At 40.0% G+C, this 15,212-nt stretch overlaps 1 protein-coding gene across 1 annotated transcript; it reads left to right on the plus strand.

The window, feature by feature from the left end:
- Positions 1-12,638: 12,638 nt before the first annotated feature.
- On the plus strand, positions 12,639-13,595 carry LOC129536002 (olfactory receptor 5BS1-like). The gene has a single exon (XM_088837001.1). The coding sequence runs from the start codon at positions 12,639-12,641 to the stop codon at positions 13,593-13,595; it is 957 nt and encodes a 318-aa protein (XP_088693127.1).
- Positions 13,596-15,212: the final 1,617 nt, after the last annotated feature.

The following is a 15,212-nucleotide window of genomic DNA, read 5'->3' on the forward strand; positions in this document are numbered from 1 at the left end:
CTCTGAGCCCTGAACTTGACCTGTGGAGTTACACAGAGGAGCCCATTAGTAGAAGGACAAAGAACAAGTCATCTAGATATATATTTAATGTTCCAGAATGAGACAGTTTATTACCATTTGTTCACCTGAACTCGTGGTACCATAGGCATTAAATGGCATCAGTTCAGTTCAGTTCAGTCGCTCAGTCGTGTCCGACTCTTTGCGACCCCATGAATCACAGCACGCCAGGCCTCCCTGTCCATCACCAACTCCCGGAGTTCACTCAAACTCATGTCCATCGAGTCGGTGATGCCATCCAGCCATCTCATTCTCTGTCGTCCCCTTCTCCTCCCGCCCCCAATCCTTCCCAGCATCAGAGTCTTTTCCAGTGAGTCAACTCATCACGTATGTACCTGCAAATAGTCACAGAAAAGTGAAAGCAAAGAATGAACATATTAAATGTCTATGAGCAGATGAATGAATAAAGAAAATGAGGTACATGCATACAATGTGGATTAGTCAGTTTAAAAAAGAAAGTCTGCAATGTGTGACAATGCAGATTAACCTTGAGGATATCGTGTTAAGTGAGAAAAGCCAGTCACAGACTAGAAAAACTGCTTAATTCTACTTTTATGTGGTATCTAAAAAGGTCAAACTCATAGAAGCAGAAAGTAGAATGGTGGTTTCCAGGGCTTGGGGGAAGGGGAACTGGGAAAATGCTGTCCAATGGGCATACAGTATCAGTCATGCAAGATAAAAAAGAAATCTGTTGTACTGCAGTGTGCATATAGTTAACAGTACCCTACATCTAAAAATTTAAGAGGATAAAATTGATGCTGTGTGTTTTTTACCACAATAAAAAATAAATAAGAATGAATATATTATTACACTAAATATGGGTATTGAATTTTGCAACTTCTTGCCTGAATACATACATCATTTTAAAACTTATTATCATATTTGGATGTGTGTGTGTGTATATACATATATATATGGAAGCCAGACAAAAATCATTACAAGTAGTATAATGTAAATTAAAACATCAAGAGACATTATTTTTATTGAATATAAATCAATGAATTTAGAACACTTCCACACTCCATATACAAAAATAGACTCAAAATGGCTTAAAGACTTAAATACAAGTTCCATTCCGTCGCTCAGTCGTGTCTGACTCATTGCGAACCCGTGGACTGTAGTCTACCAGGCTTTTCTGTCCATGGGATTCTCCAGGCAAGAATACTGGAGTGGGTTACCGTTTCCTTTTCCAGGGGATCTTCCCGACCCAGGGATCGAACCCAGGTCTCCCGCATTGGAGGCAGACACTTTAACCTCTGAGCCACGAGGTTATGACACCATAAACCTCCCAAATGAGAACTTAGGCAAAACATTCTCTGACATAAATCATACCATGTTTCCTTAGGTCAGTCTCCCAAGGCAAAATAAATAAGTAAAAATAGATAAATGTGATGTAATCAAACTTATAAGCTTTTGCACAGCAAAGGAAACTATGAACAAAACAAAAACACAACCTATGGAGGATGAGAAAATATTTACAAATAATCAACCAGCAAGGGTTTAGCTTCCAAAATATATAAAGAGCTCATACAACTTAATATAAAAAAAGCACCCAATTAAAAGATGGGAAGAATCCCTAAATAGACATTTATCCAAAGAAGACATACAGATACCCAAGAGGTACATGAAAGGATGCTCAACACTAATAATTATTAGAGAAACACAAATAAAAACTACATTGAGTATCACCTCACACTAGCCCAAACTGTCATCATCAAATAAGTACTGGAAGCGTGTAGAAAAAAGGGAATCTTTCTGCAGTGTGGATAGCAATGTAAACTGGTATGGCCACTAAGGAGAACAGTATGGACATTCCTTATAAGACTAAAAATAAAGTTACCATGCGATCCAGCAATCCCACTCCTGGGCACATATCTGAAAAAGGTGAAAACACTAATTCAAAAAGATATATGCACCCCAATGTTCATAGCAGCACTATTTACAATAGCCAAGACATGGAAGAAACCTAAGTATCCATCAACAGATGAATGGATAAAGAAGATGCAATGTATATAAACAATGGATTATGATTCAGTCATAAAAAAGAATGATATAATGCCATTTGCAGAAACATGAATGGATTGGAAGGCGTTCTGCTACGTGAAATAAATCAGACTGAGAGAGACAAATACTATGTGGTATCACTGTATGTAAAATGTAAAAATTATGACTAGAAAATATAACAAAAACAATCAGACTTATAGAGAACAAGATAGTGGTTACCAGTGGAGAGAGAAAAGGGAGAGGACAATATAGAGATACACACTATTAGGTAAGCAGTAAGCCACAAAGAGAGAAGGCAATGGCAAGCCACTCCAGTACTATTGCCTAGAAAATCCCATGGATGGAGGAGCCTGGTAGGCTGCAGTCCGTGGGGTCGCTAAGGGTCGGACACGACTGAGCGACTTCACTTTCACTTTTCACTTTCCACTTTCACACATTGGAGAAGGAAATGGCAACCCACTCCAGTGTTCTTGCCTGGAGAATCCCAGGGACGGGGGAGCCTGGTGGGCTTCCGTCTATGGGGTCACACAGAGTCGGACACGACTGAAGTGACTTAGCAGTAGCAGCAAGCCACAAAGAGATGGATCCTAGGTGTTCATTGGAAGGACTGATGCTAAAGCTGAAACTGCAATACTTTGGCCACCTCATGCGACGAGTTGACTCACTGGAAAAGACTCTGATGCTGGGAAGGATTGGGGGCGGGAGGAGACGGGGACAACAGAGAATGAGATGGCTGGATGGCATCACCGACTCTGTGGACATGAGTTTGAGTGAACTCTGGGAGTTGGTGATGGACAGGGAGGCCTGGCGTGCTGTGATTCATGGGGTCGCAAAGAGTCGGTCACGACTGAGCAACTGAACTGAACTGAAGCCACAAGGATATACTGTACAACACAGGGAGTATAGCAAATATTTTATAAGTATAAATGGAGCATAAACCTTTAAAAATGTGAATCACTATTATTATATACCTGTAATTTATATATTATACTGTTCAAGTGTATTTCAAGAAAACATTTATTAAGATTAAAATTCAAAAAAGGAAAAATTGCTTTGACAATTCATTGCCAGTATAATGTTAGATATCAGCATATAGCCCATATTTTATTTAGTTATAATTATCCATTTTTACTTATAAAGATATACTATCAAAATAGATTTGAATACTGTAAAGCAGATTTTCACCTCTTATTGAGATTATCATGTCTTCTTATTGGATTGCAAAATTTCCTAACATTAAATGACTGTTACATTCATGAGAAAACCCATACACGGATATATCTTTTCATATTCTACTGAATTATTTTTATTAGGGAAGTGTTCACATGCATTTTTATTATTAAAAGTGACTGTTATTTAGGTGTTAATATTGTGCTATCTGGGAGAAGGAAATGGCAACCCACTCCAGTATTCTTGCCTGGAGAATCCCCTGGACGGAGGAGCCTGGTGGGCTGCTGTCCACAGGGTCGCACAGAATCACACACGACTGAAGCGACTTAGCATGCGTGCATGCATTGGAGAAGAAAATGGCAACCCACTCCAGTATTCTTGCCTGGAGAATCCCAGGGACAGAGGAGCCCGGTGGGCTGCCGTCTATGTGGTCACACTGAGTCAGACACGACTGAAGCAACTTAGCAGCAGCAGCAGCATTGTGTTATCCTAATCACTGTACACTGAAATCTTGTGTAATGTTCTTGACTTTCACTTCATTTCATTTGCCCAAGACTTTAAAAAATATGTATATAAGTTTGCCACTATCATTGTGTCTTTGGTCATAAATCATGCTATTGCCATGATTTTGCTTCATTCATTTTGAAACTGAACTTTGTAGTCTTAAAAGATCATGATAGCTTTGTCTTCATGGTAGGTTATACCTCATCATTATAAAAGGTTTAGTGTTTAGTATAAAAATTATAAAATGTTTAGTGCTTAGTATATAGTTTGGTGTTTTTTCTTTGATTTCACTTTCTGTGATGTTAATATTTCCAATTCTTTCTTTTTTAGATAATTTCTCCATATATGTCTTTGTCTATCATTGTAGTTTTAAGGTTTCTATATTATTTTGTTGTATTTGGATTACCTTTAAGCACCATATCATTAGATTTTTGTTTCTTAAATCTGTGCCTTTTAATAAGGATACTTAAAATTTGTATTTAATACCACTGTGATTTTTACATTCACTGTCATAAATTATGGGTTTATTTTCTTCATAATGTAGCATTTGATAATTTGTGTTGTAAGTTTCCTTTATCTACTTTTATTTTTGCCATAAAAATAGACAAAAGAGCTACAATTTATCAAGCTATCAGTGTTCTGTATATTATTTAAAAAAGAAAAAATCAGATAGAAGCTCCTTTTTAAAAATGAAGAAACTGAGGGTTGCTGAGCCCACTAACCTGCCTAAGGTCACTTAGCCAGTGAATGATGAAGTCAGGATTGACATCCAGAAATTCAGCACTACAAAATTCAAATTTGTGACCATTGTATGTCTCTCTCTCTCTCCCACCTCCCCCATAAACTTGTTTGTTCTACCATCTGCGGTGAAAAAACAAAATATATATTTTTTTATTTTTCTGATTATAAAATGGTATTCTGTGCACACAATGCAACCTTTCTTCCTTTAAGAACCAAACCCTAGAAAAATATAAAAGAGGAATTTTTAAGTGAATTCTTCTATTTGTCAAATCAAAAGGGTGAGTTCTTAGAGGACCAGAGAAATTATGTTTAGTTACTGAGAAACTTAACATAGATCTGATGATATAAAACAGGGAAATGGTAACTAGAAAATATGTAAGAGTCAGAAGGAAAGTATTAACACAAAAGGTAGGAGGGACAACCAGGAAGTTTTCTGAGTGGAAGAGTAGAAGCCAGGAGCAGGGAGAAAGTCACAGGTCACCAACAGGGACTCTGGTTGAGGTCACACCTGAATAGATACATACAGCATTGGATAGGCAGCTGCAACAGCGTGACATATTTCCCTGTAGGAACCGAGCTTAGGATGAAGACAGAGCTCAGTGTCTTCCTGTTGCTGATGATGTCAGGGGAGAACTGGAAGTACCGGAGGCCAGAAGAACAGCTGCTAATGCACCCTATCCAGCAGTACAGTAGTAGCAGTAGTAGTACTTCAGTCATGTCTGACTCTTTGTGACCCCATGACTATAGGCCCCCAGGCTCCTCTGTCCATGGAATTCTCCAGGCAAGAATACTGGAGTGGGTTGCTATTCCCTTCTCCAGGAGATCTTCCTGACCCAGGGATCGAACCCATGTTTCCTGCATTGCAGGTGGATTCTTTACCGTCTGAGCCACCAGGGAAGCCTCCCTCCCCCATATCCAGCAGTGCAAAGCCCACTTAAATCCAATTTCTCTCATAAGAATATGGAGCACAAGCCCTGGAAGCTGCTTCTAATTCTACCCATAGGTGAGTCGCCCAAGCAGAGATGCATGAGTATTTAGCTGGGTACTTCAAAAGCAAAGATGATCATTAAAATAGCCCAAAATGTATATATAATACATGAACAAAAATGCCTAGGGCCTCTGTGAAGAAAATAAAAAATTTTATTATAGGCAAAAAGACTCAAATAATGAAAGATAGAACAAATTGTAAAGCTTGTTTACAAATGAACATATTGGTGAAAAAATAACTCCAGTTGAACTCTCAAGGGAATTTTTCAAATTAAAAATTGATTCTGAAGTGAAATGATAAGACTAAACAAACAATAACAAAATAAAAACTATAAAAATAAAGGCTAGCACTACCAGGCATAAAAGCATTTATAGAGATAGATAGCTATAGATATATAGATAAAGATATCTGCAATCATTAAGACAGTATAGTGCTATTGGAAAAAGCAGACAGATCAAGGAATAATATAGGGAACTAGAATTAAAGCCAGTAAATACAGAAATTTAAAATAGGTTTATAAGCCCTAATCTTCAGGCCTAGAATCTCCAAAAAATCTTTGAAAAACAAATAATTTCTTCCCAAAGCTAATTTGGAGGCAAATTTGGAAATTAACTGACATGAGGCTATTTTAGCCTTTTAAAGTCCCATGGGGACTTCTCTGGTGGCTTAGCAGTAAAGAATCCACCTACCAATGCGGGAGATGCGGGTTTGATCCCTGGGTCGGAAAAATCCCCTAGAGAAGGAAATGGCAACCAACTCCAGTATTCTTGCTGGGGAAATCCTATGGACTACAGACTGTAGGGTCACAAAAGAGTTGGACACAACTTAGCAATTAAACAGCTACAATGAAAGTCCCAAGCAGAAGGGGTATTCAGAAGTTTCATTATAGAAACAGTCATGTGTCTGACTACAGAGTGCAGCAGAGGTATTACATACTATGTAGTATATTTCATATATATTTTTCAAAGGTTAGGACAACATCAGGGAGTAAAATCTAGATGGATGAGAGTAAAACAGATACTAACTTGAACTTTCTATGAAGTCTCAAAACAAAAAGTTACCTAAATCTTAGTATTTTTACACATAGAAACCTTTAAGGGCAATTTATGTTATTACACAAAGGGCTCCAAATAGTATTACTTTTTTAAGGCTTCTTATGGAAGAAAGGAGGTTATTCATTGCTCCTGCTCTATTTTAAGTGGATAAACATAAGCAACTTCTATGTATAAACTGAGTGGATAGGCTTGATGGAAACGGGGAGACAAGGGAAGAGAAAAGGCATGATTGATTCAGAGAGATGCCCAAAGGGAAGGGTTAAGGTGGGATCCAAAGCAGAGAGAGGCAACGGCCAGAGATAAAGGAAAGGGCCTCCCCAAGCTGTAAGGGACAAGAGAAGAATAATTGCATGTATAGGGGTTAAAGAGTTAGAGATCGACCACAGCAGGAACAGGAACATATCCTCTGCTGATAATCAGCTGAGAGTTAGGAATATGAGATTAAGGGAGTAGGTAGCTTCAGACAAGTAAGAATGAACTTGTCGTAATGGGAAAATACAATGTGTGTACTTGGGTGAATAGAGAGAGACTGTGTGTGTGTTTGTGTCTGTTTTCAGAATGCCAAGACTATCAGGGAATGAAGACTCTAAGCAGAGTCTCACACTAGAGTTCATCTGATTCCTTATTTCCCTATTAGCAAAGCAATTTGTAGCTAGGAACATTCTGCAGTTCTGTGTCTTTCTCTGGACACGGCAGGATTAGTAGCTTGCCCATCTCTGGATTAAGAACCTCTTTGGCTCTGGCTACTGCTGCTGCTCCCAAGAGCAGTGAACTGATCTTGGTTCCTGAGGGTTCTTACTTGACATTCCTCTCCAGGGCTCAGCTGGCACAAGATCGCCAATGTGCTGATGAAGAAAGATATATAAGTCACACAGACTAGGCAGGAGCTTTCCTCGGGACTGAGGGAGGCAAATGAAGAGTAAAATGATAAGGAAGAGTGTCAGATTCTCTTAGCAGAGACTAAAAGACTAAAAAAAGAATAAACTGGGTGCCGGGACACTTTAGCCTTTACCCAAACCAGAAATGACCTTGAGGTGAGCTGCTTTGAGTCTGAACATTACTCCAGGCCTAGAATTGATTGGGAATTAAGCCTTCTTTGGAGCCCTTTGCACAGCACCACATATATATATATATGGCTTCCCTGGTGGCTCAATGATAAAGAATCTGCCAGAAATGCAGGAGACCCGGGTTCAATCCCTTGATCCCTGGGTTGGGAAGATTCCCTGGAGAAGGAAATAGCAACCCACTCCAGCATTCCTGTCTGGAGATATACCATGGACAGAGGTGACTGGTGGGCTACAGGCCATGGGGTTGCAAAGAGTCGGAATGACTGAGCGACTAACACCTTCATATATATATATATATAGAAAGAGAGAGAGAGAGAGCAAGTGCCCTATTTTGGAGGCAGTTGACAGCCTAACCCAAAAGCGCTGAGTCCCAGAACAGCCTTGCTCAATGAGGAAATAGATGAGTTAGAGATACAACTAAAAGAATGAGATGGTTGGATGGCATCACCGACTTGATGGACATGAGTCTGAGTGAACTCCGGGAGTTGGTGATGGACAGGCAGGCCTGGCGTGCTGTGATTCATGGGGTCGCAAAGAGTCGGACACAACTGAGCGACTGAACTGAACTGAACTGAACTGAATGGGCACCAGCTCTATATTTCTTATTATAACTGACAGACGAATCCAGCACAGGAAAGATTACTACTCAATGTCGGAAAACTTAGTAGTAACAGCAAGGAGATCCAACCAGTCCATCCTAAAGGAAATCAATTCTGAGTATTCATTGGAAGGACTGATGCTGAAGCTGAAACTCCAATACTTTGGCCACCTGATGCGAAGAACTGTCTCAATTGAAAAGACCCTGATGCTGGGAAATATTGAAGGCAAGAGGAAAAGGGGGCAACAAAGAATGAGGTGGTTGGATGGCATCCACGAGTTTGAGTAGGCTCCGAGAGTTGGTAATGGACAGGGAAGCCTGATGCTGGGAAATATTGAAGGCAAGAGGAAAAGGGGGCAACAAAGAATGAGGTGGTTGGATGGCATCCACGAGTTTGAGTAGGCTCCGAGAGTTGGTAATGGACAGGGAAGCCTGGCATGCTGCAGTCCATGGGATCACAAAGAGTCGGACACAACTGAGCGACTGAACTGAATTGAACTGAACTTTCCTACCAATTTGAACTCTCTACCCATTTGCCAAATTGAGATTTTTCTATTCTTTTTTTCTTGAATAGTAGCTTTTTAAGAAGGAGGATGGGTGGAGTAAGTCAATATAGAAACCAAAGACACTCTTTCTCCCTGCTAAGTCACTTCAGTCGTGTCCGACTCTGTGTGACCCCATAGACGGAAGCCCGCCAGGCTCCCCGTCCCTGGGATTCTCCAGGCAAGAACACTGGAGTGGGTTGCCATTTCCTTCTCCAATGCATGAAAGTGAAAAGTGAAAGTGAAGTCGCTCAGTCGTGTCCGACCCTTAGCGACCCCACGGACTGCAGCCCACCAGGCTCCTCCATCCATGGGATTTTCCAGGCAAGAGTACTGGAGTGGCTTGCCATTGCCTTCTCCCTACCTCTGTTCAAATTTCCCCTATGTCATGTTTCAAAATTATTTTATTAGTTAAATATTACGCTCACTTTTTAAAAAATCCACTAAAAAGCTACATATGTATTGACTAGACAATGAAAAACTATGATGATCATAGTACTTGGGGGGTGGGGTACGAACAGACCCAAATCTACTAGCCTCTCAGGGACTGCAGTGACCCATGAAACACTAGGGCAGCACATTTGAGCTCCAAGGATCCCAAAAAAAGACTCTAAAACTTTCACTAGAGTTTGGAATCCTGGGGATCCCTAAGTTCATTGACCAGTGTTCTGCCTCCAGATAGGATCTAAATGTAAGCCTAGTAGCTGCTGGAAGAGTGTAATGGGTGTGAAATGTATTTTTTAAGTTAAATTTGCTGCTATTTTTAGGAAACAGGACAAGAAGAGAATAGTTCTTTGCAAGAATAAATCCTAACCCTTCACGCCTAACATCACGTACTTGATGCATCAGTGCCAGGACTTCTCTGGAGGCTTCAGGCAGAGAAATGGGGGAAGGAAAACCAGAAGGGCCATCTTTACTACCTGACTCCCCCCACGTCCGTAGAGTGCTGCTTCTTTCAGCCTGACTTGATGTTAGCGCTCTATCCAACTTTTCCTTAGATTTCTCTTCCTGGAATCTTCCTTGGCCCAGAAGTCCCCATCTTTGGTCCAAGAGGTCAAGACATTCTGGGTAAGGAGCAGGGGGACACCCTGGGTAAAGGGAAGTTGTAGACATGGTCACTGGGCCAAACTCCCAAGGCCACCTCACATTCCTGCCTGGGCTCCCAAGTTCCCTCTAGAGAAAGAAAAATCTCCAAATCAGGGAAGATTTTCTCAGAAGCAAAGGTTTGCAGTGTTGGGAAGTAGGAAAAACATGGGATTTGGAATCAGAGACTTTGGATAAGTCCCAACTCCACGACTTTTAAACTCAATCACCATGTATGTCAATCTTTCCAACCCACAGAAAGAAGGTCAGTATTCCTGATGGTACAAGGTTGTGCAAGGAATAAGTGAGATCAGAATCTTGTTATAGTGATTGGCATAAAGTATGCTTTAAATAAACAACAGTTATTCTCTTATGATGTAAGTAGATGGAAGTGGGAAGGAAGATGTGTGAAATGAGGTTTGAGGAGAGAGGGAAAGAAGGAAGGTAAGTCAGACTTTTGCTGATGGGTTTCAATATTAAAATGCACAGGGTAAGTCAGTGTACCCCAGCAAGAGAGAGAGAATGTCAGGAAAGAAAAAATAAAGTCTTGGCAATCAGGCTGGGATGAATTGGGAACCAGAAAGCATGTTTCCTACATTTTAAAAAATGCGTTTAGTCCTAGATGTCCATCTGCAGACGAATGGATAAGAAAGCTTTGGTACATATATACAATGGAGTATTATTCAGCCATTAAAAAGAATACATTTGAATCAGTTCTAATGAGGTGGATGAAACTGGAGCCTATTATACAGAGTGAAGTAAGCCAGAAAGAAAAACACCAATACAGTATACTAACGCATATATATGGAATTTAGAAAGATGCAAATGATAATCCTGTATACGAGACAGCAAAAGAGACACAGATGTATAGAACAGTCTTTGGGACTCTATGGGAGAGGGTGAGGGTGGGATGATTTGGGAGAATGGCATTGAAACACGTATGTTGTCATATGTGAAACGAATCACTAGTTCAGGATCAATGCATGTTATAGGATGCTCGGGGCTGGCATGCGGGGATGACCCAGAGAGAGGATAAAGGGAGGAGGGAGGTGGGAGGGGGGTTCAGGAGGGGGAACTTATGTAAACCCGGGGCGAATTCATGTCAATGTATGGCAAAACCAACCAATATAATATTGTAAAATAATTTCCCTCCAAAAAAAAAAAAAAAAGAAATACCATTACAAAAAAAAAAATAAAATAAAATCCATGTTAAAAAAAATAAATAAAATAAAAAATGCATTTAGTGAAAGCAATTTTGCAATATCGGTAAAATAATTAGGAAAAAATATACATAAACTCAGTACTCAACAGATCACAAATTTTCATTTACAATAAACAGTTTCACTCTTATACATATATAGAAGTTTTTTAATTTTTATAAATTAAATAGCAATGAATCTATTTCATAGACTATAAAGATTTTACCACATTTGGCCTCATTTTTTCCCAATTTTCATTTGAGTAGGTTATGTCTTATGAATAAATTTCATAGCCAGTAATTAGCAAGGCCAATCTGACTCTTGAGTCTAGTGTTCATTTTACATTACAGAAGCTGCTGAAGATGAACCTTAGGGCATACTGCAAATGTACAGGACCAAGGAAAGTGGGGGTCACTCCTGTCTCAACCACACCAGTCTCAACCACAAACTGGTTAAATACACAAACATTTATTGTCTGTGAGTGAAACAGTAGAAAGAGAATTGGTTGAAAAATCAGAAACCCTGGCCTAGTCCTGGCTCTGAGACATCTAGCTATGGTAGAAGTCAGGTCACCTCTCTGTCCCACATTCTCCTCATTTAAAAATAATGACATCAGATAACAGGTCTCGGTTGACATGTCAGATGAAATGTGCCAGGAATTTCAGCTTTTGAATTAAAGCTTTGAAAAGTGGTCACCCACAAAAGGATGTCATTTGCTTCACCAATGGGGGTCTTTCTGCTTTTGAAGAAAGGGTTCATCAGGTGTTGGATGATTGTAGTGCTGAAGAAAGGCTGGGAAAAAGAGTGAGAAGATAGAGACTGTAAAGGTCTATTATCTAAGAATTCAGAGGGATGGTACCAGTGAAGATTAAGACAAGAGACTGTGAGGAAGCATTCATTCTTTCACTCCATAAATGTTTACTTAGAGCCCTCTAGCTGGGTCTACTGAATTTCTATGACTAGGACAATTTCCTGATCCTCTTCTCTTACTCAAAAATTATGGAGCCAGTAACTATTATTGGTACTTACCAATTCATCCATGGGGAAAAAAACAAAGATCCTTGCCTGTGTATAATATAAAATTCTATCAGAGAGATATAATTTTTAATGTACTAAATAAATCTACTATCCAATATGTTAGGAAAGTGTTACATGTCATGGGAGGGAAATCTGAATTTGATAAAGAATACTTAAGCAGGAGAAGAAAAGTTGTAGTATTTAATAGGGTAATAGAATTGTCAGATTCTTCAACCTTGGATTCAATTTCTGGCTTCCAAAAGTGGATGCACATGTGTGTGCTAAATCACTTCAGTCGTGTCTGACTTTGTGACACTATGGAACATAGCTCGCCAGGGTCCTCTGTTCATGGGATTCTCCAGACAAGAATAGAGTACTGAGGTGGGTTGCCTTGCCCTCCTCCAGGGGATCTTCCAGACCCCGAGAGCGAACCTGCATCTCTTACGTCTCCTGTACTGGTAGGTGGGTTCTTTACCACTAGTGCCACCTGGGAAGCCCCCAGAAGTGGATCTTTTATAGATTAAAAATCCCATTCACTGATTGTGACTCATATCATGGTGCCACTAAATGAATAAGTATTTGTTTCTCACAGGGATATGACATATAAGAAACCATGAAAAATCTTAGCATTACTGATGAATTTGTGCTGCTGGGGTTGTCTACTGACCCAGATATCCAGACCATTCTCTTTGTTCTCTTCTTGGGGATTTACCTCCTGACCCTGATGGGGAACCTGATGATGATCCTGGTGATCAGGGCTGAGCCTCACCTGCACACGCCCATGTACTTCTTCCTTGGTCATTTGTCTTTCCTAGACACATGCTACTCTTCAGTCACTGTGCCCAAGATTCTGCAGAACTTCCTGTCTCAGAAGAAAACTATTTCAGTGTGGGGATGCATCACCCAGAGTTTCTTTTTCATATTTTCTGGAGGCACTGAGGGCTGCCTGCTCTCTACTATGGCCTATGACCGCTATGCTGCCATCTGTCACCCTCTGCTCTACACTGTGATCATGAATGGACCTCTGTGCACTGCAATGGTCAGTGCAGCATGGGTGATGGGGTTTCTGAGCTCACTAGTGAATAATGTCTGTACCCAGAACTTGCAGTTCTGTGGTCCCAATATCATCTTCCACTTCTGCTGTGAACTGCCTTCACTCTTCCCTCTCTCCTGCAGTGATACCATGCCTAACACCATCCTGTTAGCTGGGTCCACTGCATTTCTAGGACTTGTGACACTTCCCCCGATCCTCTTCTCTTACTCAAAAATCACTCTTGCTGTTCTGATTATCTCCTCCTCTAAAGGCCAAGGCAAAGCCTTCACCTGTTCCTCCCACCTCACTGTGGTGCTCTTGTTCTATGGGATGGCTCTATTTAGGTACGTCAGCCCCTCTTCAGGATCAGTCCTGGAGCGAGTTGTCTCCATAAAGTACGGTGTGATCACATCCTTGATAAATCCCCTCATTTACAGCTTCAAGAACCAGGAAGTGAAGGCAGCTCTGCAGAAGATGCTAAGGCACCAGATATGTGTCTCAGGGTTTCAAAAAATGGCAATAGGATGCTTGTTCTAATAGAGAACCAATCTACAAGGAAAGAGAAGTTTGTAAGCTTAGAGCTTGTGTGTTTCTTGATTTTTAATTAAATTTAAGTGTATTTATTTCTTATTCAAAGTTAGCAACTTCCAAAAGCTAAGAAATATAGTCAGAGAGGTATTTTGCCCATCCTGGGTCTGAGGGGAAATGTTTAGAGACACCAGCTCCTACCACAGCCTCTGGAAACTAGTCCAGGAGCAGTGACTTCACTACAGTTGAGGAGCCAGAACCAGAACAAAGACCCTGACAAGAACAAAGATCCTGAGCCTAGGACCTTTACCTGTGGAGTTACAAAAATAATTTTATTAGTACAAAGGCAAAGAACAAGTAACCTATACACATTTAATTTTCCAAAATGAGTGAGTTCAGCATCCGCCATTCACCTGACCTGATGGCACCACAGGCATGAAATGGCCTGTGTGCCTGCAAATAGTCAAAGAGTAGAGAAAACAAAGGATGAACACGTTAAATATCTATGAGCAGATGCATGGATAAAGAAAATGTGGTATGTGCATACAATGGAGTATTATTCAGCTTTAAAACAAGATGGAAATTCTACAATGTGTGACAATATGGATGAACCTTGAGGACATTGTGTTAAGGAGAGAAGCCAATAAGAGCAGAAAAACTGTTTTGTAGTTTTACTTATATGAGATATCTAAAGCGAGCTCATAGAAGCAGAATGTGAAATGGTTGCCAGGGGCTGGGGGAAGAGGGAATTGAGAAGTTGCTATTCAATGGGTACAGAGTTTCAGTCAAACAAGATAAAAAATGTTTTGAAGATCTTCTACACATCAATATGCCTATAGTTAACAATACTATATGCTTAAAATCTGTGAAGAGGGGAAAGTTTATATGTTTTATACCACAATAAAAATATATAAGAAGCCTGAATATACTGTTACACTAAAAACTGATTTTGCCTTTTGCTACAACCTCTTGGCAAAAGGCATACATTATAAAATGTAGCATTTGTAATTTGATGTATATACCTATTGTAAACAAGAAAAAAACAGAAATAAATTAAAGCAAATTAAAACATCAAGAGAGCATTATTTTTATCTTTTATCTTAACAAACATAAGAAAATATCAAGAAATACTGTGATAAAATGGGCACACACATATGTGTATACATTGTTGAGGACACTTTATATTAACTAAATTTTCATTAATTGATCTAGCGATATGCATCAAAATTAAAAGTCATAACATGATCATTTTTTATAAATCAAGTTCTCACACCTTCTCCAAAATGAAGATGCACACTGTCCTAGTACTTATTGTATCCACCCTGGCTAAATTCATCACTGTAAGGTATAGTTCAGGCTGAGGCAGAAAAAGGAAAGACGACCTCAGCAGAAGTAGGTTACCTTTATTCAGGCAAGGAGGGGGCGACAGTCAGCCTAACGACCAGGCTGAGCGCCCAGAGGGATCAGGGAGGCTCCATATTTATAGGGAGGTTTGTGGAGGGAATAAGGAAAACGTTAATCAGACAGGATGGTCTGGGTATTCTTTAGTTGAGATGGCATTTGTAGTTGGGCAGGGGATGATAAGTCTTTTGGGCAGGTGTAGGAAAGTCCATTCTAAAGGAGATC

Source organism: Moschus berezovskii, chromosome 6 (assembly GCF_049115385.1).
Source record: "Moschus berezovskii isolate FMDL1 chromosome 6, NW_MosBer_1.0, whole genome shotgun sequence".
Taxonomy (NCBI): Eukaryota; Metazoa; Chordata; class Mammalia; order Artiodactyla; family Moschidae; genus Moschus; species Moschus berezovskii.